General features: G+C 43.3%; 1 protein-coding gene across 2 annotated transcripts in view; it reads right to left on the bottom strand.

The window, feature by feature from the left end:
- LOC121840787 (melanopsin-A-like) overlaps positions 1–26,991 on the bottom strand; it is a 41,966-nt gene that overhangs the window by 1,879 nt on the left and 13,096 nt on the right. The window contains exons 2-3 of one of the 2 annotated variants that reach the window (XM_042306003.1): positions 18,021–18,157; positions 140–208 (exon numbers count right to left, since the gene is read on the bottom strand). In XM_042306003.1, coding sequence (XP_042161937.1) covers positions 140–208; positions 18,021–18,157 — 206 coding nt within the window. Of the gene's footprint in view, positions 1–139; positions 209–9,123; positions 9,932–18,020; positions 18,158–26,991 lie in introns of those variants that run through there. The other variant, XM_042306004.1, reaches the window with a different exon arrangement.

Below are 26,991 nucleotides of genomic sequence, written 5' to 3'. Positions count from 1 at the left end.
GATTGCTAAAGTGTTTAAACTATACAGTACATGTGTATACGTCTGCACTCACTAATGGGATAGGCCACTGGACAGAACTATCATTACAGGATTTGCACAGGGCATTGAGAAAACTTATTTGATTGGCCAGTATACTTACAGTAGCAGGAAGGATATTGGTAAAACCAATGACTTCAGATATGGAGATGTCCTCTGGCTCTGTCAGAGTCTGGAAAGGAAAGACATGGTCAGCACACACACACACACACACACACACACACACACACACACACACACACACACACACACACACACCACACAGAGAAGAACAAAGACCCTAACAGTGCAATGTGGGTCATGTGATAGATGTATATCACATGGGGATTACAAGCACCAGATTACAGAACAACTAATGGAGTGTGTGTGTGTGGATTAAATATAGACATCTATAATAAAGAAACTGACATGTCCCATCCTATATGGCGAGAGAAAGTAGTGTGTGATTGTGAAACACACAGTAAATTTATGTTCAATACCTAGATACACACGCACATTCTGCCACTCACAGTGATGTGTTGCAGGCAGAAGAAGGCAGGGTCAGAGGGGGACTGAGAGGCAGTTTTCTCAAACACCGCTGAGTCGTGACTTTTCACCTTCAGGGAGCAATGAACTTTTGACCTCTGAGAGAAGGTAGGGTGGAGCTGGGTGACATCACTAGACCTTTTTTTTTAAATTACCCCTTTTTCAACCCAATTTCGTGGTATCCAATTGTTGTAGTAGCTACTATCTTGTCTCATTGCTACAACTCCCGTACGGGCTCGGGAGTGACGAAAGTTGAAAGTCATGCGTCCTCCGATACACAACCCAACCAGCCGTACTGCTTCTTAACACAGCGCGCATCCAACCCGGAAGCCAGCCGCACCAATGTGTCGGAGGGTACACCGTGCACCTGGGAACCTTGGTTAGCGCGCACTGCGCCCGGCCCGCCACAGGAGTCGCTGGTGCGCGATGAGACAAGAACATCCCTACCGACCAAGCCCTCCCTAACCCGGAGAACGCTAGGCCAATTGTGCGTCACCCCACGGACCTCCCGGTCACGGCCGGTTACAACAGTGCCTGGGCGTGAACCCAGGGACTCTGATGGCACAGCTGGCGCTGCAGTACAGCGCCCTTACCCACTGCGCCACCCGGGAGGCCCTAGTTAGCAGACAGTTAATGTTAATGTCTTAAGCTAGGTAAGACTACAACATATCACAGTCATAAAATGTGTCCTCGATAAAGCCACTACCAACAAAGTCAATGTTAATAAGAAATGTTTTCAGAAGTTTTCAGAAGATAGGCAGGGACTCAGCTGTCCTGATTTAGGGGGAAGCTCATTCCACCATAGAGGTGCCAGGAAAGAGAACAGCTTTGACTGGGATGAGCGGGAGCTGGCCCCTCATAGGGGTGGGAGAGCCAAGAGGACTCCACATTCCTAAAGTTTAAAGAGAGAGAGGCAGGAAGACTGACTGATTCACTGTTGTACAGGGAGGAGAAGCGGCGCTTGCCAGTCTTGCAGGGGTCAGATGTACTGGTGAGGGTTGAACGACGGGTGGAGCACATGAAGCTGCTATAACGATCTCTGGTAGGAACACATCCATACATGGGATGTACTTACTGATTGCCAGCCAGCCAGCCAGCGAGAGAGCGAGAGCGCGAGAGAGAGAGCGCGAGCTGATGGTAGGTTTAAGGTTGTCTAATCTACAGTATAAAAACTCCATCTGACATCTATTTCTAATCATCGTAAAGACTATTAAAGGGTTAGAGATTAGAGGTCACTAGGAACAGGTAGATACGCATATTAAACTGCCACACCAGTAGAAATCCACTTTTTCGAGCGGAAAGATGAAGGCCAGAGCTTAGCCATGATGTTGCACAACGATTTAAATCAAATCAAAATGTATTAGTTGCGTACGCAATTAGGCAGGTGTCATAGCATGTGCAGTGAAATGCTTATGTTACTAGCGCATAACAATGAAATAAAAGGTCAATGATTAAAAATGGGGGAAAAAAATACTAAAAATTAAGAACCGCGGGACCAATCTGATTAACATTCCTAATAACACTGTAGCAGTAATCAAATGCTATCTATAGCACAGGAGGTTGGTGGTTCTTTAATTGGTGAGGATGGGCTCATGGTAATGTCTGGAGCAGAATATGTGGAATGGTATCAAATACATCAAACACATGGATTCCATGTGTTTGATGCCATTCCATTCCCACCATACTGGCCATTATTATGAGCCCATACCCACCACCCCAAAAAAATATATAAATTGCTTTGTCAATGTGCACAATAATCTGTGCTTCAGTCTGCTCAACTGTAGCCTATTGACAACAACCACAGCTGCAGGTAGCCTATGCACTCTGATCCCATCCAGGCCTGGCCAGGGGAAACTAGCATGTATCTATATGTATCTATAGCCTAAAATAGGCCAATTTATTTGTGTTCTGAGAAAATGTGAAAGTGATCAAATGTGGTTTATAGTCACACTCACGGTGGATAGGCCTTTTTCATCCAAAATGATTGACTGGAATTTGTCATTACAGTAGTGATGACATACTGTATGAGAACCTTTTTAATTACAGATACATAGGCCTACACGATGCAATCCTGCATACAGCGGAGCTCAGACCTGTTCTTTTTTTGTCCAACTGCAGTTGCTGTCTCGGTCTGTGTAAAGAGTTCTAATGTTTTCATCCTCCCTTGGGCAATGTTTGTCCAGGTGTTTTTTTTTGCTGTTGTTTGTTTTAAACCATATGACCAAATGTATGTAGTTCTGTCCTTGAGCCGTTCTTGTTCATTTATGTTTTATATTGTGTGGGCCCCCTGGAAGAGTAGCTGCTGCTTTCGCAACAGCTAATGGAGATCCTAATAAAATACTAAAATAACAGTACCATTACTGAATAGAAGCATAATCTGCTCCCATAATAGCCCATAGAAAAAGACGTTTATTTTACAGCTGATGTCATACGCTACAACTAGGGTCCGGAGTTGGTTAGCCTACTACCAGATCAGGAAAAACTGGGTAAGCATATAATGTGAACGTCTAGCAACCCAAAGGTTGAGTGTTGAAATCTCATCACGGACAACAATTTAGCAACTTTGAAACTACTTATTACTTTTTAGCTACTTTTCAACTTCTTAGCATGTTAGCTAACCCTTCTCCTAAACCTTAACCTAACTCCTAACCCTAACCTCAATATAAGTAATATAATAAAAAAATGAATCCCTATCAAAATCCCTAACAAAATCTGTCAGTTTCGGCAAGAGATCTGTTTATTTGCAGGGGCTGCATTTCAATCCAATCAATCCAGAGCTAGTTTCTGTCCTCCTCCTGGTACATTGACTTCAATTCAAAACCTAGAAGGCTCATGGTTCACTCCTTTCCATAGACTTACACAGTAATTATGACAACTTCCGGAGGATGTCCTCCAGCCTAACAGAGCTCTTGCAGCATAAACTGACATGTTGTCCACCAAATAAAAGGATCAGAGAATGAATCTAGTACTGAAAGCATAAGCTACAGCTAGCTAGCGCTGCAGTGCATAACATGTGTATTTGACTCAAAGGTAGAGAAACACAATAGTTGAACAGTTTTGAACAAATTAATGTCTTCAAAAATTAAGGAGAAGCAAGATAGATAAGAGAGAGAGAGAGCTAGCTATATTTGGTTGTATTTTTTTAAACTTTCACTTTCACTTAGCTAACAAATGTAGCTAGCTAGTTTAGCTTAAAAGAAAACACCCGGCTCAAACGGAGAGGGATGTTAGCTAACTGGCTATGGCTATCTAACACTTTCAAGTCAAGGTAAGCTTTTGGTTTATTAATTTATTGCCACCGACTGACGTGTTGTGCACTGATGTCCACAAGCGAAGTGAAAAGGTGAGAGGAGGAGAGTGCGTACATAGTTGTGAGAAGTGTTTTTATGTGGCTGCTATGAAAGTGAACTATAGTGGTTCCTCCATTAAAAGTTGCATGCTGCCGCAGCATTCTGTGGCACGTCATTTAATTCTCAACCATTTTTTTCTGTTACTGCAAGTTATTGCTAGTTTGACCCTCAGAGGGCATCTTTGAGAAGCATTTGATAGTATTCTGTATTGGCATTACCAGAGAATTAAAAAAAAACGTTTTTGTAATAACATAGTATATGGGATTGATTTTAAGAAATTTGGCTTAATTCATTTGAACCTCTTGGGGCTATGGGGCAGAATTTTCACTTTTGGATAAATAGCATGCCCAATTTTCAACTTCCTGCTACTCATGCCAATAATATAAGATATGCATATTATTCATAGATTTGGATAGAAAACACTCTGAAGTTTCTAAAACTGGTTGAATCATGTCTGTGAGTATAACAGAACTCATGTAGCAGGACTAACTGTTCAATCTTTTTTTTTTGCCTCTCTCTGTTCCGAATTGTTATTGCCAAGGGATATTTCTTAGGAACCTGTTTTCAGTTCCTACCGCTTCCACTGGATGTCACCAGTCTTTGGAATTTGGTTGAGGTTATTCCTTTGTGCAATGAAGAAGTAGGCCAACTAGGAACTGGGTACACTTTTGTGAGTTGCGCAAGACGTGAAAAGTGGCGCTGGTTTGTTTTCATTCCTGTATTGAACACAGATTGCCCCGTCTACAATTTGATCGATTATTAACGTTTAAAAATACCTAAAGTTGCATTACAAAAGTAGTTTGAAATATTTTGGCAAAGTTTATAGTCAACTTATGAAATATTTTGTAGTGACGTTGTGTTTTTTGTAAGCTGTTTTTTTCTGGATCAAACGCGCTTTATAAATGGATATTTTGGATATATATGGACGGAATTAATCGAACAAAAGGACCAATTGTGATGTTAATGGGACATATTGGAGTGCCAACAAAAGAAGCTCAAAGGTAATGCATGTTTTACATTTTATTTCAGCGTTTTGTGTAGCGCCTGCAGGGTTGAAATATGCTAACTCCTTTGTTTACTGCTGGTGCAGATGGTGCAGGCTATCAGATAATAGCTTCTTATGCTTTTGCCAAAAAGCATTTTTAAAATCTGACATGTTGGCTGGATTCACAACGAGTGTAGCTTTAATTGAGTATCTTACATGTGTGATTTAATGAAAGTTTGAATTTTATAGTATTTTATTTGAATCTGGCGCTCTGCATTTTCCCTGGCAATTGGCCAGTTGAGACATTTGCGTCCCGCCTATCCCTAACTAGTTTTAATATTATGGTGTTTCTATTCAGAAAACAAAACCAAAAAACAAAACCCTAACGGTTTCCGTTAGAATGGAACTGAAAATATGGCGCTGAACAACATGACGGTCGGCAGTACAGTACTGGGCTATTTAGCTAAAAAAATCCCTGTATCGTGCGGACGGGAGACCGGGGTTCAATCCCCCAACAGGGAGGAAGGAGGAGGTTGTCTTTGTTCTTAACTGATTCCACATGTGTTATTTCATAGTTGTGATGTCTTCACTATTATTCTACAATGTAGAAAATAGTAAATATATAGAAAAATCCTGGAATGAGTAGGTGTGTCCAAACATTTGACTGGTACTTGCTTAATTAATTAATTAATTAATTAGAATAATATTATGGTGTTTCTATTCCATGACAAGACAAAAACCCTCAGGGTTCCGTTAGAATGGAATGGAAAATATGGCGCTGTACAACGTGACAGTTGGGAGTAGGCTACAGGATTGGAGGATTCTAAAATGGTTTGCCTTCATTAGACAACTTTGTTCCAATATTTCTGTAAATCAGTGATATTTATTCCCATAGTAATTCGTTATGGATCCATAACTAAATCAACATTGCATTTTGAAAGAGTGTTGTTTATCATTATTTTATTAGCAAGATGTGTTTGCGGGGAAAGTAGGAGACTGGGGTTCACATTCCTGTTGGGGAGGGGTGAGTAGGCTGTCCTTGTAAATGAGAATTAGTTCTTAACTGATTCCAAATGTGTTATTTCATAGTTGTTTGAGTGTGACTGGGGGTGTATTCATTCCGCCGATTCCGTTGAAAAACGTTTCTTAAATGGAAGCAAACAGAACCAAACGGGGATAAACATACCTGAATTTCTCTAATAGAAACTCTCATTTGCAATTGTTGCACTAAAGATTACAATCTAGATCAGCTGGATGCAGGCAAGAGTGTGCAAGACAGTATTGAAAGTGTCACTGTCACCTTGATTACTCAAAATTCTCGACCTGTGCACCTACAGTTAAAGTCTGAAGTTAACGTACACTTAAGTTGGAGTCATTAAAACTTGTTTTTCAACCACTCCACAAATGTGCTGTTAACAAACTATAGTTTTAGAAAGTCGGTTAGGACATCTACTTTGTGCATGACAAGTCATTTTTCCAACAATTCCAACTTATATTTCACTGGATCACAATTCCAGTGGGTCAGAAGTTTACATACACTAAGTTGACTGTGCCTTTAAATATCTTGGAAAATTCCAGAAAATGATGTCATGGCTTTAGAAGCTTCTGATAGGCTAATTGACATCATTTGAGTCAATTGGAGGTGTACCTGTGGATGTATTTCAAGGTCTACCTTCAAAATCAGTGCCTCTTCAATTGACATCATGGGAAAATCAAAAGAAATCAGCCAAGACCTCAGAATTTTTTTTGTAGACCTCCAGAAGTCTGGCTCATCCTTGGGAGCAATTTCCAAATACCTGAAGGTACCACATTCATCTGTACAAACAATAGTACGCAAGTATAAACACCATGGGACAATGCAGCTGTCATACCGCTCAGGAAGGAGACGCTTTCTGTCTCCTAGAGATGAACGTACTTTGGTGCGAAAAGTGCAGATCAATCACAGAACAACAGCAAAGACCTTGTGAAGATGCTGGAGGAAACAGGTACAAAAGTATCTATATCCACAGTTAAACGAGTCCTATATCGACATAGCCTGAAAGGCCGCTCAGCAAGGAAGAAGCCACTGCTCCAAAACCGCCATAAAAAAGCCAGACTACGGTTTGCAACTGCACATGGGGACAAAGATCGTACTTTTTGGAGAATGTCCTCTGGTCTGATGAAACAAAAATAGAACAGTTTGCCATAATGACCATCGTTATGTTTGGAGGAAAAAGGGGGAGGCTTGCAGCTGAAGAACACCATCCTAACCCTGAAGCACGGGGGTGGCAGAATCATGTTGTGGGGGTGTTTTGCTGCAGGAGGGACTGATGCACTTCACAAAAGATGCATCATGAGGGAAGAAAATTAAGTGGATATATTGAAGCAACATCTCAAGACATCAGTCAGGAAGTTAAAGCTTGGTCACAAATGGTTATTCCAAATGGACAATGACCACAAGCATACTTCAAAAGTTGTGGCAAAATGGCTTAAGGACAACAAAGTCAAGGTTTTGGAGTGGCCATCACAAAGCCCTAACCTCAAACCTAAAGAAAATGTGTGGGTAGAACTTAAAAAGTGTGTGCGAGCAAGGAGGCCTACAAAACCGACTCAGTTACAGCTCTGTCAGGAGAAATGGGCCATAATTCACCTAACTGCAACAGAAGTGTGTGTGCATGTATGTTTGTGTTGTGTTGTGTCGGTATGTGTGTGTGTTTTAAGTGTGTGCGCGTACGTAGTGTTTGAATGTGTGGGAGTAACAGTGTAGTGTGTGAGTTACTGTGTATATGGTGTGTATATAAAGTCTAATAAGTGTGGGTAGTCAGTGAAAAATAGTCATTTGGGAGTTCTGCGTCGCTGGACAGCTCATTGCTGGGTTTCCCTTTGTAATCCGTTATCGTTTGCAAGCCCTGCCACATATGACGAGTGTTGTAGCCGTTGTTTTAGGATTCTACCTTCCTCGTCTTGTCACTCCCTGACCATAGAGAGCCCTTGGTTCTCTATGGTGTTGTAGGTCAGGGCGTGACTAGGGTGGTGTTCTAGTTTTCCTATGTTGGTGTGCTTGGTATGCTTCCCAATTAGAGGCAGCTGATTATCATTGTCTCTAATTGTGGATCATATTTAAGTTCTTCTTTGTTCCCACCTGGGATGTGAGATATTGTTTGTGTTTGTGCTGGTTGCAGATGGTGCAATTGCCATACCAGGCGGTGATACCGCCCGACAGGATGCTCTCAATCTGTAGACGTTCATGAGGGTCTTAGGGGCAAGCCAAATTTCATCAGCCTTCTGAGGTTGAAGAGGCGCTGTTGAGTATTCTTGACGACACAGTCTGCGTGAATGAACCATTTCAGGTCGTCAGCCGCCGATGTGGATGGCTACTCTACTATTACTCTACTACTACTCTACTGGCTACTCTACTCTACTATTTCCTGAAATCCACAATCATCTCCTTCATTTTGTTGATGTTATACTCCTGGCACCACTCCACCAGGGATCTCACCTCCTCCCTGTAGGCTCGCTTGTCGTATTTGGTAATCATGCCTACCACTGTTGTGTTAACAGGAAACATGATGATTGAGTTGGTGACATACATGGGGGTCTAGGAAGTACAGTAGTGGCGTGCCGTGGGCCTGGGCCTTCAGTGAGGTCCTACACAGTCCCACCCGAATTAATCAACCTCTTATTACCATCATTATGATGCCATGGCTAGACACTATACATTTAGACACAAACGCAGTCACCTTGAAATTGACATTTTTATTCATAGAATTAGTTTATCAAATTCAGATTCCTAGTTCTGAGGTTTGCATATACCTGCCCATATAGGACCTGCCTCTCAATATTGGTAATCCAATCAAAAGACGTGCATGCACTACGCCTGCTAGCTGGCTCCTGTGCAACACTGGAGCCAGCCAGCAGGCGTACAATAGCCAACTCTAAAGCTGATTGGTTGACACAAAATTTTCATTTCCATTCACTTTAAGCTACAAGCGCCCACACTGTTGATTCTGAAGGCCTGAGGGCAGATTTTAGAACCCTGGCAACACATGATGGCTGAATATGATTGGATAAAAGATCTAACATAAAGACCAGCCCTCTAAATCTCAACCTGGGGCTGGAAGCAGTGCAACCAAGAGGAAAGCTATGAAATGAAGAGTATAACTCTTACTCTGGGGAATAATTTAATACATATTTGTGGGAAAATGTATTTTAAAAAAATATTATATTCTGATGATGTTTAGGCCAGCAGAGAAGGCCTTGCTGGCCCTGACGGCCCACCACTGGAGTACAGGAAGGGGTTGAGCACACACCCCTGTGGGGCACGCCATGTTGAGGGTCCGCGTGGTTCAGGTGTTGTTGCCTACCTTCACCACCTGGGGTCGGCCCGGCAGGAAGTCCAGAACCCAGTTGCATAGGGTGGGGTTCAGACCCGAGGCCTCGAGCTTAGTGATGATTTGAGACGATTCAATTCCTGATTACTTGTTTTCACAACTTTACAACTTCTACGATGGTAGTCTCAGACTGCATGCACGTAGCGATAGACAGTATGATTCTTCAGACAAGGAGCATCCAGCAATGTGAAAAATTGCAGTACTTATCCTTATGTTCTATCATGCAGCCAATGATGTCCGAGGAAAACAATGCCTCTTCTAGTCGGTTTATAGCATGACATTCATCAAAGAAACACAATACAACTGATTTAATTCAGAAGGAAGAGTAGAGGCCTGTTATTTAGCATCAATACACTGTCCTCCCGAGAGAGAGAGAGAGAGAGAACTCCAAACAAGGTAACGGTCTAAACTTCACGAATGGACTTCATTAGTTGACATTAAACCTCCAATAAGTCATTTGCCCTTCTCTCCTAAGGTGTTACCTTCATAATCCTATTTCTATGGTTTTTCTATAATCCTATTTCCTATTTCCATCTCCAAAGATCCAACTGTTATGCATGCTGTTGATGAAGAAGATGGGGGTCTGAGTCACACACATGAGGAAGTCTGTTAACGCCATGAGGTTAATAATGAACATGTTGGCCGGAGTACGCAAACTCTTACTCCTAGAGAGAGAAAGGGAGGTACGGGGGGGAGAGAGAGAGAGGAGGGGAAAGAGAGAGTGGAGGTAGAGGAGACAGGGATGGGGAGAGAGAGGGAGGAAGGGGATTAGTAATCCTACATGCACATTTACATTATTCTCTTTTTTTCCCTCTGTCAATTTCTGATAAATGACTTGAACCAGTCGCCTGGACGAATAGAATGGGACAGTATGTTCGGAGTGAGCACACAAAAGTTAACTTCCTCCAAAAGACCTGAAGGTCCAGAATGGGGTGCAGTCTGTAGCCCTTGGTAACTGTGGATAGGACCCCAGGCGAGATTGCGCACCAGATGTCTACTCTCTTAGCGAGCAGCCCATGGGGGAGGCTGACTCTTGCTCACCAGTGGAGCATGGCTCCCACTAGTGGTGGCAGAGTGAGTTGCTCTTCAATAGTATTTTTGCTCTGTGCCAGTGGCAAGACGCCTGGTTGCTTCAGAGATGTTTTATTTAAAGAGACATTGTAGTGACACTGGAAACTGGTGACAGCAATTTGTCTCCCTGCCTCAGCTGAAAAATAAAAGCGGAGGGGAAAGCTGTGGTATGGAGGGCACTCGGAGGTAGACTTTCTTGAGAGCGAATGCATATTTGTATTTATTAAGGATCCCCATTAGCTGCTGCCACTCTTCCTTGGATCCAGCAACATTAAGGCAGTTGTATCAAATTTAAAATATTACATGACAAACGTAAAAGTATAAATAATTTCAAATTCCTTATATTAAGCAATATAAGGAACCATTTTCTTGTTTTTTATCTTATTTACGGATAGCCAGGGGCACACTTACAAACAAAGCATTTGTGTTTAGTGAGTCTGCCAGATCAGAGGCAGTAGATTACCAGGGATGTTCTCTTGATAAGTGCGTGAATTGGACCATTTTCCTGTCCTGCTAACCATTCAAAATGTAACGAGTACTTTTGGGTGTTTTTGGACAGGAATAAACAACCCTCTGGGAAGAAGAAAGGCGGGGGTGTATGTTTCATGATTAAAACCTGTTAGAGATAGGGGGCAGTATTTCCCCTTTGGATGAATTGCGTGCCTATAGTGAACTGCATCAAAATCTGTCCTAAATTGCTAATATATGCATATTATTATTAATATTGGATAGAAAACACTCTGAAGTTTCTAAAACCGTTTGAATTATGTCTGTGAGCATAACAGAAATCACAGGGCAGGCAATCTTCCAAACTAGTTTTGAAATCCTGAAAGTTGGGGCAACTTTGACGTCATCGCCCCCTCCCTTCCCATCAAGTTATGGATCTGGAAACACTTCCTACGTCTTCCACTAGATGTCCTCATTCAGTAGAAAGTGTAATGGAGCATTTGCTGTGAACTTTGACCTAATGGGAAGGAAAGTAGTAGGTGTCGCAAAAGATTTCCATGTTGTTGAGGCGCGTTTGCGTTTGAGTGCTTCGGCTGTTCCAATCAGCCCCAGATGAAAACGAATGATCCGGTTGGAATGCTATTGGATCTATATGATTATAACATCCTGAAGATTGATTCTGCACTTAGTTTGACCAGTTTCGTCGACCTGTAATATGTCATTTGGAAGTTTTGATGCAAAGTTATCCTGGACCAGAAGTAATTTTTTGGGCATTTGAGCTGAAAGTGGTAGCAAATGCTGCTACTTGGACACTAGAATTGAACATTATGAAACAAAACGATTTATTGTTGAACTAGGACTCCTTGCACTACATTCTGATGAAAGATCATCAAAGGTAAGGGAATATTTATGTTGTCATTTTGTATTTCTGTTGACTCCAACATGGCGGAGAAATATTGTTACGTCTGAGCGCCGTCTCAGATTATTGCAATGTTAGGCTTTTTCCGCAACGTTAAAAAAAAATGTGACACAGCGGTTGCATTAAGAACCAGTGTATCTTTTTAATTATATGTAGAACATGTATCTTTAGTCAAAGTTTATGATGAGTATTTCTGTTATCTGGCGTAGCTTTCTATAATTCCTCCGGATATTTTGGAGGATTTCTTGAACATGGTGTCAATGTAAACCGAGATTTATGGATATAAAAGGCATATTATCGAACAAAACATAAATGTACTGTGTAACATGTCATATGACTGTCATCTGATGAAGATTTTCAAGAGGTTAGTGATTGATTATTTTTTTAATCCTGCTTTTGCGATTTCTATCTTTTGCTGGAAAAAATGGCTACGTTTTTTCTTTGGTTTGGTGGTGGTCTAACATAAATATATGTTGTGTTTTCGCCATAAAACATTTAAAAAATCTGACATGCTGGGTAGATGAACAAGGTGTTTATCTTTCATTTGAGGTATTGGACTTGTTAATGTGTGGAGGTTAAATATTTCTAAAGAATATTTTTGCATTCCCTGCGCCACCTTTTCAGCTGAACGGGGGGGGGAGTTCCCGTAGGGGAACCCCTCGCCTCAAGAAGATTTATAACTACTCATGGTGTGACTGTGATAACACACAGAAACTCAAGTCCTTTTGTTCACCTGAACTAGAATACCTCACAATCAAATGCTGACCGTATTACCTCCCAAGGGAATTCTCTTTAGTTATAGTAACAGCCGTGTATATTCCCCCTCAAGCCGATACCACAACGGCCCTCAAAGAATTACACTGGACTTTATGCAAGCTGGAAACCACATATCCTGAGGCTGCATTTATAGTAGCTGGGGATTTTAACACAGTAAATTTGAGGAAAACACCACTGAAGTTCTACCAACACATTGACTGTAGTACTCGCGCTGGTAAAACATTGGACTACTGCTACAGAATGCCTACAAGACCCTCCCCCGCCCTCCCTTCCGCAAATCTGATCAGTACTCCATTTAGGTAGAAACTCAAACAGGAAGTACCCCTGTTAAAGTATTTTCAAAGCTGGTCTGACCAATTGGAATCCATGCTTCAAGATTGTTTTGATCATGTGGACTGGGATACGTTCCGGGTAGCCTCTGAGAATAACATTGAGGAATACATGGATACGGTGACTGAGTTCATCAGGAAGTGTATAGTCGTTCCCACTGTGACTATTAAAAACTAGAAAAAACAGAAACCGTGGCTAGAATGCAGCATTCGTGCAAAACTGAAAGCGCTAACCACCGCATTTAACCATGGCAAGGTGACTGTGAATATGGCCGAATACAAACAGTGTAGTTATTCCCTCCATAAGGCAATCAAACAGGCTAAACATCAGTACAGAGACAAAGTGGAGTCGCAATTTAACGGCTCAGACATGAGACATACGTGGCAGGGTCTTACAGACAATCACGGTCTACAAAGGGAAAACCAGCCACGTCGTGGACATCTTGCTTCCGGCAAGCTAAACACGTTCAAGCTAAACACACACAGTGCCACGGACGCAGCCTGCTAACAAGGACTTTTGGCTCTCCTTCTCCATGGCCGATGTGAGTAAGACATTTTAAGAGTGTTAACCCTCACAAGGTTGCCGGCCCAGACGGCATCCCTAGCCGCGTCCTCAGATCATGTGCAAGTGTTTACGGACATACTAAATATCTTTAGCTGCAATGACTGCAACCACATGCTTCCTGTAGTTGTTGATCAGTCTCTGTCATCGCTGTGGGGGAATTTTGGCTCACTCTCATGCAGAACTGCTTTAAAATCTGCGACATTTGTGGATTTTCCAGCATGAACTGCTCGTTTCAAGTCCTGCCACAACATCTCAGTTGGGACTTTGACCAGGCCAATCCAAAACTATCCATTTTCATGTAGACTTGATTGTGTGTTTGATCTGATCAAAAATATGCAAACGTTAGAGAGGGGGCAAAGACTTTTTCACGGCACTGTATACATGACGTTTTTGTAGAGGTGCGGATGCTGCCACACTGGGCACCCAGGGAGCTGTTGTCGTGGGGGGTTAATTGCCTTGCTCAAGGGCACAACGGCAGGCAATTGCATATGGGATTTGATACCAGAAACCCTATGGTTGCCAGCTCATTTTCAGACAGATTTTTCATGTCAGACCCGAGATTCGAACTGGCAATCCGCCAGCTTGCCTCTCTAAATGCTAGGTTACTTGCTGCCCATGGATGGTTAACACAGTGCTAGCCTGGAAAAGCTAACCTCTCAACAATGGAAAAACGGTATATATAGTGATCGCCATGTGGGCTAGTTGATTAGCTAGTTAGTCTGTCTGCCACCCATTGAAAATCATAAAATCATTAGTGTAACTCAAAACAATTATCAGCTTCAATTAAAGTCAAAAGGTTTGACAGCAACACGTTATAAAATTCAAGTCAGATGGAAACAGGTTTTTGTTGTCCCAATACCTTGGCATTGGGTCTATGAACTGACATACACTGCTCAAAAAAATAAAGGGAACACTAAAATAATACCTCCTAGATCTGAATGAATGAAATATTCTTATTAAATACTTTTTTCTTTACATACGTAGTTGAATGTGCTGACAACAAAATCACACAAACTATCAATGGAAATCAAATGTATCAACCCATGGAGGTCTGGATTTGGAGTCACACTCAAAATAAAAGTGGAAAACCACACTACAGGCTGATCCAACTTTGATGTAATGTCCTTAAAACACGTCAAAATGAGGCTCAGTAGTGTGTGTGGCCTCCACGTGCCTGTATGACCTCCCTACAACGCCTGGGCATGCTCCTGATGAGGTGGCGGATCGTCTCCTGAGGGATCTCCTCCCAGGCCTGGACTAAAGCATCCGCCAACTCCTGGACAGTCTGTGGTGCAACGTGGCGTTGGTGGATGGAGCGAGACATGATGTCCCAGATGTGCTCAATTGGATTCAGGTCTGGCAGCAGAACGTTCTCCACGGCGTCTCCAGACTGTCACGTCTGTCACATGTGCTCAGTGTGAACCTGCTTTCATCTGTGAAGAGCACAGGGCGCCAGTGGTGAATTTACCAATCTTGGTGTTCTCTGGCAAATGCCAAACGTCCTGCACGGTGTTGGGCTGTAAGCACAACCCCCACCTGTGGATGTCGGGCCCTCATACCAACCTCATGGAGTCTGTTTCTGACCATTTGAGCAGACACATGCACATTTGTGGCCTGCTGGAGGTCATTTTGCAGGGCTCTGGCAGTGCTCCTCCTTGCACAAAGGCGGAGGTAGCGGCCCTGCTGCTGGGTTGTTGCCCTCCTACGGCCTCCTCCACGTCTCCTGATGTACTGGCCTGTCTCCTGGTAGCGGCTCCATGTTCTGGACACTACGCTGACAGACACAGCAAACCTTCTTGCCACAGCTCGCATTGATGTGCCATCCTGGATGAGCTGCACTATTTGAGCCACTTGTGTGGGTTGTAGACAACGTCTCATGCTACCACTAGAGTGAAAGCACCACCAGCATTCAAAAGTGACCAAAACATCAGCCAGGAAGCATAGGAACTGAGAAGTGGTCTGTGGTCACCACCTGCAGAACCACTCCTTTATTTGGGGTGTCTTGCTAATTGCCTATAATTTCCACCTGTTGTCTATTCCATTTGCACAACAGCATGTGAAATGTATTGTCAATCAGTGTTGCTTCCTAAGTGGACAGTTTGATTTCACAGAAGTGTGATTGACTTGGAGTTACATTGTGTTGTTTAAGTGTTCCCTTTATTTTTTTGAGCAGTGTAATAAAAGAACAATTGACCCATCAATCTGTTCATTTCAATTTAAGATATTATATCAAATACTTGCTTCAAAAAGGATGCTCAACAGCATTGAACAGTCAGCCTTGTTCAGACTGCCATAAGGAAACAGAATCAATAGAACATCATTTCTGGTACTGTCCATCGGTGGCTCGTTTCGGAGTCAGGTCCAGGAATGGTTGTTATGTCAAAGAGTATTGTTAGGGGATCTGAAAAACCACAATCAGTTAATGGTAAATGTCATGATACTTTTGGGTATTTATTTTTAGGGCAATATCGTAAAAAAAATACAAAGAGAGAGGTTCAGGACCTTTGTAAAATATCATAGTAAAATGGAGGGATTTATTGCAAAAGGAAATAGCAAAATGGAATTATACTGGGAAAGATGGGTTAATCTGTGGACATTGGAGGTAGCAGTAGAAGTATTGTTCGCCGTTAGTTTACTCCAATTATGGTAGGGTAGGGGGGAAAAGTATATATACAAATATTTTCAAATTAAAGGGATTAGAAATTATGCAAACAATTCAATTGATAGATCCTACAATCTGTCTGCAATATGTCACTTTTTGATGACCTGACCAAATTCACATAGAAATTTGAATTATAAATCTGTCACTCATTGAAAGAAAATCTAAGAAGCGGTAGACCTGTTCTATGTGAGCTATTTCTATGCTTCCTGTTTAAGTTTTTAATTTCGGTTTTGTATACCAGCTTCAAACAGCTGAAAATATAATACTTTTGATTATTTAAAGGATATTTAACAGGAGTTTAGATGGTATAACTGAAATTAGGTGAACTATTAGAATTTTTGCAACCAGTGACTTCTGCATATTGCACATTTTAAAGCTGATCTACCCCCCAAAAATAAAATATATATTTTGAAATAATAATAAAAAACACTGGGGGTGTTGTTTTAACACTGTAGGGTGGAAAGCTGTATATTCCCCATCATGCCTTTCAAATTAAGATGAGAGATACCCACGAATGACTGTTTGTTAGTGACAGAGACATAGTTGTAGTGTTCAACTTCTATTCCTGAATCCTTCACAAAAAGACTACCTAAGTGAATGGTAGTAGAATGGCCTTACTGAAGAGCACAGTGACTTTCACCATGGCACTGTCATAGGATGCCACATTTCCAACAAGTTAGTTTGTCAAATGTATGCCCTGCTAGAGTTGCCCCGGTCAACTGTAAGTGCTGTTATTGAGAAGCGGAAACATCTAGTAGCAACAATTGCTCAACCGTTAAGTGGTAGGCCGCCCAAGCTCACAGAACGGGACTCTCCGAGTGGTAAAGAATGTAGCATGTCAAAATAGTCTGTTCTCGGATGTAAACTTTACTACCAAGTTCCAAACTGCCTCACAATGTGTAATGCCTAGCATCGGCAGGAGTGGTATAAATCTCGCCACCGTTGGACCCTGGAATCACGTTCTCAGGAGTTATTTTCTTTAATCCGTTATTTAATCAGGCAAGTTGACTGAGAACATATTCTCATTTACAGCAACAACCTGGGGAATAGTTACAGGGGAGAGGAGGGGGATGAATGAACCAATTGTAAGCTGGGGATGATTAGGTGACCATGATGGTATGAGGGACAGCTTGGGAATTTAGCCAGGATACCAGGGTTAACACCCCTACTCTTATGATAAGTGCCATGGGATCTTTAATGACCTCAGAGTCGGGACAGCGGTTCATGGTTCGGGCTAGGCCGCTTAGTTTCAGTGAAGTGAAATCTTAACACTACAGCGGACAATGATATTTGAGATGATTCTGTGCTTCCAACTTTGTGGCAACAGTTTGGGGAAGGCACTTTCCTGTTTCAGCATGACAATGCCCCCTTGCGAGATTCGAGATTGTTGTGGAAGAACTTGACTGGCCTGCACAGAGTCCTGACGCCGACTGCGAGCCAGGCCTAATCGCCCAACATCAGTGCCCGACCTCACTAATGCTCTTGTGGCTGAATGGAAGCAAGTCCCCGCAGCAATGTTCCAACATCTAGTGCAAAGCCTTCCCAGAAAAGTGGAGGCTGTTATTGCAGTAAAAGGGGGCCAACTCCATGTTAATATCCATGATTTTGGAATGAGATTTTCGACGAGCTTTTGGTCATGTAGAGTATCTCTCAGCCATAGGAGACACACTTCAGAACAAACTTCCTTTTGATATATTTGGGGGATTATCTGTTGTTCCATGTAGTGAATCTGTTATTTAAGGCATTTGTATGGGCTTATAGCAGTAAGGCCAGAAATACTTTTTCATACATTTTTTGTATTTTATATATTTGTTCAATACTTCCATGTAGCTTAGTCGAACAACCAACCCCCACAGCTTAGACTCTGATGGGTTAAAGAAACACGAAAGCATTCTAATGAAGGTGCATACCTGTTTCATAACAAGCCTATTAAAGGTGGTATCGACAAAGTGATATAGCACCCATATTGGTTGATGGTTATTACCTGCAGAAGGTGCACATGATGAGGAAGTTTCCCACCATGCCTGTGTTGCCGATAGCGAGGATGACGGAGCCAAGGGTGTGATGGTGGTGGTCTGGGACGTCCACCGTTGGGAAGGGCCACGGAGCCAGCATTGCGACCTAGAGTGTAAGAGACGGGATTGTATTTATGAAACTAATAGAAACTACAAAAGTACATTTCCTGAAGAAAATATGAAGTGTTTGCTCCTCTTTAAGTGTGTTTCACTGCAATTAACTCAATGAGACACCATCACGATTTTGACCTCTACCCCCTTTTAAACATTGTATTCGTTTGACCTACAGACTTATTGGTTTTGTGCCATTGAATTAGTCTATTTCTTCTGCATCCATTAGTACTCCACAGTTGTCACTGACTAGTTGGATATTCATATCCTACTGAGCAAACAATTTCTGTACTTACAGCATTCATATAAATTCATTTTTATCAGGTTTTGACATTTGCCAATAAAACTCATGAATGCAACCGTTTATGGTCAGTGCCATTTAAGATAAAGGAAGATGATTTATGAGCATGACCTTATTTCTATTACAGCATATTGGATGACTGTCATTCATATTCCATTCCATGAGCCTCCTAGGTTTTGTATTGAAGTTAATGTACCTAGAGGAGGACGAAAGCTAGCTGTCTTCCGGCTATACCATGGTGCTACGCTACAGAGTGCTGTTGTGACTAGTCATTATATAAGGTAGCATTGTTTAAAGTGGCTAGTGATATATTTACATAATTTCCCATCAATTCCCATTATTAAAGTGGCTGGAGTAGAGTCAGTGTCATTGACAAGGTGTTGGCAGTAGCCACTCAATGTTAGTGGTGGCTGTTTAACAGTCTGATGGCCTTGAGATAGAAGCTGTTTTTCAGTCTCTCGGTCCCAGCTTTGATGCACCTGTACTGACCTCGCCTTCTGGATGACAGCGGGGTGAACAGGCAGTGGCTCGGGTGGTTGATGTCCTTGATGATCTTTATGGCCTTCCTGTAGCATCGGGTGGTGTAGGTGTCCTGGAGGGCAGGTAGTTTGCCCCCGGTGATGCGTTGTGCAGACCTCACTACCCTCTGGAGAGCCTTACGGTTGAGGGCGGTGCAGTTGCCATACCAGGCGGTGATACAGCCCGCCAGGATGCTCTCGATTGTGCATCTGTAGAAGTTTGTGAGTGCTTTTGGTGACAAGCCGAATTTCTTCAGCCTCCTGAGGTTGAAGAGGCGCTGCTGCTCCTTCCTCGCGATGCTGTCTGTGTGAGTGGACCAATTCAGTTTGTCTGTGATGTGTATGCAGAGGAACTTAAAACTTGCTACCCTCTCCACTACTGTTCCATCGATGTGGATGGGGGGGTGATCCCTCTGCTGTTTCCTGAAGTCCACAATCATCTCCTTAGTTTTGTTGACGTTGAGTGTGAGGTTATTTTCCTGACACCACACTCCGAGGGCCCTCACCTCCTCCCTGTAGGCCGTCTCATCGTTGTTGGTAATCAAGCCTACCACTGTTGTGTCGTCCGCAAACTTGATGATTGAGTTGGAGGCGTGCGTGGCCACGCAGTCGTGGGTGAACAGGGAGTACAGGAGAGGGCTCAGAACGCACCCTTGTGGGGCCCCAGTGTTGAGGATCAGCGGGGAGGAAATGTTGTTGCCTACCCTCACCACCTGGGGGCGGCCCGTCAGGAAGTCCAGTACCCAGTTGCACAGGGCGGGGTCGAGACCCAGGGTCTCGAGCTTGATGACGAGCTTGGAGGGTGCTATGGTGTTGAATGCCGAGCTGTAGTCGATGAACAGCATTCTCACATAGGTATTCCTCTTGTCCAGATGGGTTAGGGCAGTGTGCAGTGTGGTTGAGATTGCATCGTCTGTGGACCTATTTGGGCGGTAAGCAAATTGGAGTGGGTCTAGGGTGTCAGGTAGGGTGGAGGTGATATGGTCCTTGACTAGTCTCTCAAAGCACTTCATGATGACGGATGTGAGTGCTACGGGGCGGTAGTCGTTTAGCTCAGTTACCTTAGCTTTCTTGGGAACAGGAACAATGGTGGCCCTCTTGAAGCATGTGGGAACAGCAGACTGGTATAGGGATTGATTGAATATGTCCGTAAACACACCGGCCAGCTGGTCTGCGCATGCTCTGAGGGCACGGCTGGGGATGCCGTCTGGGCCTGCAGCCTTGCGAGGGTTAACACGTTTAAATGTCTTACTCACTTCGGCTGCCCTAACCCATCTGGACAAGAGGAATACCTATGTGAGAATGCTGTTCATCGACTACAGCTCGGCATTCAACACCATAGTACCCTCCAAGCTCGTCATCAAGCTCGAGACCCTGGGTCTCGACCCCGCCCTGTGCAACTGGGTACTGGACTTCCTGACGGGCCGCCCCCAGGTGGTGAGGGTAGGCAACAACATCTCCTCCCGCTGATCCTCAACACTGGGGCCCCACAAGGGTGCGTTCTGAGCCCCCTCCTGTACTCCCTGTTCACCCACGACTGCGTGGCCATGCGCGCCTCCAACTCAATCATCAAGTTTGCGGACGACACAACAGTGGTAGGCTTGATTACCAACAACGACGAGACGGCCTACAGGGAGGAGGTGAGGGCCCTCGGAGTGTGGTGTCAGGAAAATAAACAGCAGAGGAGAGGAAACAGCAGAGGGAACACCCCCCCATCCACATCGATGGAACAGTAGTGGAGAGGGTAGCAAGTTTTAAGTTCCTCGGCATACACATCACAGACAAACTGAATTGGTCCACTCACACAGACAGCATCGTGAGGAAGGCGCAGCAGCGCCTCTTCAACCTCAGGAGGCTGAAGAAATTCGGCTTGTCACCAAAAGCACTCACAAACTTCTACAGATGCACAATCGAGAGCATCCTGGCGGGCTGTATCACCGCCTGGTATGGCAACTGCACCGCCCTCAACCGTAAGGCTCTCCAGAGGGTAGTGAGGTCTGCACCCATCACCGGGGCAAACTACCTGCCCTCCAGGACACCTACACCACCCGATGCTACAGGAAGGCCATAAAGATCATCAAGGACATCAACCACCCGAGCCACTGCCTGTTCACCCCGCTGTCATCCAGAAGGCGAGGTCAGTACAGGTGCATCAAAGCTGGGACCGAGAGACTGAAAAACAGCTTCTATCTCAAGGCCATCAGACTGTTAAACAGCCACCACTAACATTGAGTGGCTACTGCCAACACACTGTCTGACACTGACTCTACTCCAGCCACTTTAATCATGGGAATTGATGGGAAATTATGTAAATATATCACTAGCCACTTTAAACAATGCTACCTTATATAATGTTACTTACCCTACATTGTTCATCTCATATGCATACGTTGATACTGTACTCTATATCATCGACTGCATCCTTATGTAATACATGTATCACTAGCCACTTTAACTATGCCACTTGGTTTACATACTTATCTCATATGTATATACTGTACTCGATATCATCTACTGTATCTTGCCTATGCTGCTCTGTACCATCACTCATTCATACATCCTTATGTACATGTTCTTTATCCCCTTGCACTGTGTATAAGACAGTAGTTTTTTTGTTTTTTTTTTGTTTTTTTTTTTGGAATTGTTAGTTAGATTACTTGCTCGTTATTACTGCATTGTCGGAACTAGAAGCACAAGCATTTCGCTACACTCGCATTAACATCTGCTAACCATGTGTATGTGACAAATAAAATTTGATTTGATTTGAGAGACCGCATGTTTTCGTTGCAGGCCGTGTCAGTGGCACTGTTTTGTCCTCAAAGCGGGCAAAAAAGTTATTTAGTCTGCCTGGGAGCAAGACATCCTGGTCCGTGACTGGGCTGGGTTTCTTCCTGTAGTCCGTGATTGACTGTAGACCCTGCCACATGCCTCTTGTGTCTGAGCCGTTGAATTGAGATTCTACTTTGTCTCTGTACTGGCGCTTAGCTTGTTTGATAGCCTTGCGGAGGGAATAGCTGCACTGTTTGTATTCAGTCATGTTACCAGACACCTTGCCCTGATTAAAAGCAGTGGTTCGCGCCTTCAGTTTCACACGAATGCTGCCATCAATCCACGGTTTCTGGTTAGGGAATGTTTTAATCGTTGCTATGGGAACGACATCTTCAACGCACGTTCTAATGAACTCGCACACCGAATCAGCGTATTCGTCAATGTTGTTGTCTGACGCAATACGAAACATCTCCCAGTCCACGTGATGGAAGCAGTCTTGGAGTGTGGAGTCAGCTTGGTCGGACCAGCGTTGGACAGACCTCAGCGTGGGAGCCTCTTGTTTTAATTTCTGTCTGTAGGCAGGGATCAACAAAATGGAGTCGGTCAGCTTTTCCGAAAGGGGGGCGGGGCAGGGCCTTATATGCGTTGCGGAAGTTAGAGTAACAATGATCCAGGGTCTTTCCACCCCTGGTTGCGCAATCGATATGCTGATAAAATTTAGGGAGTCTTGTTTTCAGATTAGCCTTGTTAAAATCCCCAGCTACAATGAATGCAGCCTCCGGATAAATCGTTTCCAGTTTGCAGAGAGTTAAATAAAGTTCGTTCAGAGCCATCGATGTGTCTGCTTGGGGGGGGATATATACGGCTGTGATTATAATCGAAGAGAATTCTCTTGGTAGATAATGCGGTCTACATTTGATTGTGAGGAATTCTAAATCAGGTGAACAGAAGGATTTGAGTTCCTGTATGTTTCTTTCATCACACCATGTCACGTTGGCCATGAGGCATACGCCCCCGCCCCTCTTCTTACCAGAAAGATGTTTGTTTCTGTCGGCGCGATGCGTGGAGAAACCCGCTGGCTGCACCGCTTCGGATAGCGTCTCTCCAGTTAGCCATGTTTCCGTGAAGCATAGAACGTTACAGTCTCTGATGTCCCTCTGGAATGCTATCCTTGCTCGGATTTCATCAACCTTGTTGTCAAGAGACTGGACATTGGCAAGAAGAATGCTAGGGAGTGGTGCACGGTGTGCCCGTCTCCGGAGTCTGACCAGAAGACCGCTTCGTTTCCCTCTTTTTCGGAGTCGTTTTTTTGGTCGCTGCATGTAATCCACTCCGTTGTCCTGGTTGTAAGGCAGAACACAGGATCTGCGTTGCGAAAAACACATTCTTGGTCGTACTGATGGTGAGTTGACGCTGATCTTATATTCAGTAGTTCTTCTCGGCTGTATGTAATGAAACCTAAGATGACCTGGGGTACTAGTGTAAGAAATAACACGTAAAAAAACAAAAAACTGCATAGTTTCCTAGGAACGCGAAGCGAGGCGGCCATCTCTGTCGGCGCCGGATGTGCCCCTGGCTATCCGTAAATACATTTTTTTAAATGGTGACGTCTGGTTTGCTTAATATAAGGAAATTTAAATGATTTATACTGTTATTTTAGCAATTACATTTACTTTTGATACTTAAGTAGATCTAAAACCAAATACTTTTAGACTTTTACTCAAGTAGTATTTCACTGGGTGACTTTCACTTGAGTCATTTTCTAACCTTTCTGGTGCAGGAGTCCCGCTAGCGACCCACCTCGACAACATCCGGTGAAATTGCATATCGCCAAATTGAAAATACAATAAACGCAGCGAGCGCCCTCGGTCACGCGCTCAATGAGACTTGTTTTGCCATAGGACCTCCTCAGGATAAACAACTATTCCTCTTTGGTTTTTCAGAATAAAATCCTAAACCATGTATAAAGACTTGACATCTAGTGGAAGCCATAGGAACTGCAATTTGGGAGGCGCAAGGCTTTGGTTTCAATAGCTTAAGTTTGGAATTGGCTGGCAGGTCAACAGAAAAAAATAATTGGTCCTCGGGATTTCACCTGCCAAATCAGTTCTGTTATACTCAGACATAATTGTAACAGTTTTAGGAACTTGAGTGTTTTCTATCCAATACTACCATGCATATGCATATCCTAGCTTCTGGGCCTCAGTAACAGGCAGTTTATTTTGGACACCTCAGTCATCCAAAATTCTGAATACTGCCCCCTATCCCTAAGTTAAGGAATCTTTACTTTTACTCAAGTATGATAATTGGGTACTTTTTCCACCACTGGGTCTCGGGACTGTTGTAGTGGTATTGATAGTGATGGCAGTGTTAATGGTAGTAGTAATGCTAGTAAAATGGTTTTCATAGGCTATGGTTATTCATGGAGACCTATTTTGGGGTGGTTTGTACGTGAGGAGTTATTATAGTGGGTTATAGTGGTCTAGTAATAGTGATAGTAGTGGTGACTGTGGCAGTAGTGGTGGTGGTGGTAGCAATAGTGGTAGTTACTACTAATACCACTACTATTGCAGTAACTGTGGTAAATTGCAGCATAAAGCTTTATTAAAGCTTTTTTTTTAAAGTGTCAGTCTGTACACACTGGATCAGAGCTAGTTAATGCAGACCAGAGCTATACCAATGCTACTAGCTACACCCTGGACCAGAGCTTGTACAGACCAGAGATAGACCGCAGCTAGTGCAAACCAGAGCTAGAAAGCTACTAGCTATGCCCTGGACCAGAGCTAGGCCAATGTTACTAGCTATGACCTGGAACAGAAATGGACCAGAACAGGTGCAAACCAGAGGTAGTGCGTACGAGATTTAGCCAGTTGCTAGCTACACCCTGGACCAGAGCTAGTTAGTGCAGACCAGAGCTAGACAGGAGCAAGTGCGGACCAGAGCTAGCTACTAGCTATGCCCTGGACCAGAGCTGTTCCAGAACTAGTGCGGACCAGAGATAGATTATGACTAGGTACACTGTGGACCAGAGCTAGTAAGTGCAGACCAGAGCTAGCTACTATCTGCACCCTGGACCAGAACTAGCTAGTGTTGATGAATAGGTATATGAGAAACGAGACCAAGTCGAGACGCTGGACAAGGCGGATACGGTATAGTAAAGGCCGTTTATTCAAGAGTAATGATATCTGGCAATTACGTGCACGGCTCCGTTTCGTCAAGTTCTCAAGCGAACCATTGGAAAAAAGAGCCCGGTCACAATCGTACAGTTCATTTTATACATTGAAATGACGTAGGTAGATTCTGGTAGTCCTGGCTCCTGGTAGGTTGTTCGTAGATGATAGACAGTCTCCTCCAGCCTGGTGTCAGTATCCCATTGGTTCTCAACAGAGTTCTTTGTCATTGGAGCCCATCCAGAAGGGGAGGGGCTGCGTGTGTGTAGGTGTGTGCGTTCCTGTCTGGCCCTACCATGTTTTACTGTGAAAATACATTGCTATATGTTGTCTCAATTATAGCAATGCAATAGCAGTAAGCTGGTCATTTGCATAGGAAATAGCACTTCATTACACTAGCTACGTGCTATGCCTTGAACCAGAGCTGGACCAGAGCTAGTGCAGACCAATGCTAGACCACAGTGAGTGCAGACCAGAGCTAGCTAGTTACTAAGTGTAATCTGGACCAGAGCTAGTTAGTGCGGTCCAGAGCTAGGCCAATGCTAGTGCAGACCATTGCTTGCTTGCTAGCTAGCTATTAGCTACACCATGGGCCAGAGCTGGACCAGAGCTAGCTAGCTACCAGCTACGCACTGGACCAGAGCTAGTGAGCACTAACTCTGGTCTAGCTCTGGCCCACACTCGCTAGCTCTGGTCCGCGCTAGCTCTGGTCCACGGCGTAGCTAGCAGTTATCTTTATGTCTTTTTGTATTTATGGTGAAGTAGTGGTAGTGACGGTAGAAGTAATTGTAGTAGTAGTAGTAATGGTATAGTACACTATAAAACCAAGTGTTTAGGATCTGAATACATAACACTTTTTAAACTCGTCAAGGCATTTAGAATTTCAATGAAAATGCGTCAGTGTTCAGATTGTAAACAGAACATGTTTATTCACTGCAACACATTAACACTTTTATTTAGCACAAAGCATTTGGGAGTGTTGTTTGAACACTGTAGGGTATAAAGCTGTATTTTAATATTCCCCAGCATGCCTTTTGAATCAATGTGAGAGACAGGTAGCCTAGTGGTTAGCGTGTTGGGACAGTAACCGAAAGGTTGCTGGATCGAATCCCTGAGCTTACAAGGTAAAAAGTCTTGAGTAATTAACCTATTGTCAACACACTTGGCTGGATAGCCTCAATGCTTCAGGAAGCCTGGCTTCCATGCATAGCCAACAAACCAGTGATGCGTACTTTTGGAACATCTACATTTTAGAAAGTCTAATAAATCCATGTAATATAGCCTACACCATCACAATAAATACATTATTTCAGACAGGTCTAAAGAAACATGATATGAAGAAAATGTAGTCTATTTCAGAAGAACAGAATAGAATACTCTGAATTGTTAGGCACTGATCTGGTTATGCCATATGGCTGTGGGCTACACTAGTTCATTTAGCAGACAATATTTGCTTAAAATTCCATGGAATTCTTTTATATTTTATAGTATGAAGAATACAATTGAACATAGCTGAATAAAATAGAAAGGACATTTTCTCCAAATGCATATGCGGCTGTACTGTGTTTAGTGGTGAACAAAGAAACAGGTAGTCCTATGCTTAATTTATAATTATTTATGTAACTTTAGTTGTGATACAATCATTGGATTATATGCTTGGATTTTTACTACATTCTAAGGCTGCATGATGTGACTAATGATGATTTGAAAAAAAGTTGCATGAAAGGCCTAAGCTCTGCTTTTCTTTTTTTGCGCAGGCTGTACACACTTCATCAGGCTCTCATTCACATTTTGACAAGCACTTGATAATGCCTCAAATGTCCTGCGGTATCCCCTTTGTGTGACCATAATGCCCCCTAAAAAAAAAAAAGCCATGCCTTTTGCGGGCAGTGGCTGTTGTGCCCTTGGGGTGAATATAATCATTATAATTCCCTTCTCCCGGCTGCATGATCCAAAGCACCTCTCACTCAAGTGGCTCTCCTTCACATGATTGGCTCTTTCTCACAGGCTACAAGTGAAGACATACACATATTGGAGCATATTGGAGATATTAGAAGAACTGTCCATATTT

This window comes from Oncorhynchus tshawytscha, linkage group LG25, assembly GCF_018296145.1.
Source record: "Oncorhynchus tshawytscha isolate Ot180627B linkage group LG25, Otsh_v2.0, whole genome shotgun sequence".
NCBI classification, from domain to species: domain Eukaryota; kingdom Metazoa; phylum Chordata; class Actinopteri; order Salmoniformes; family Salmonidae; genus Oncorhynchus; species Oncorhynchus tshawytscha.
The sequence above is the reverse complement of the archived record's forward strand: the minus strand, read 5'-3'. Positions and strand labels throughout refer to the sequence as shown.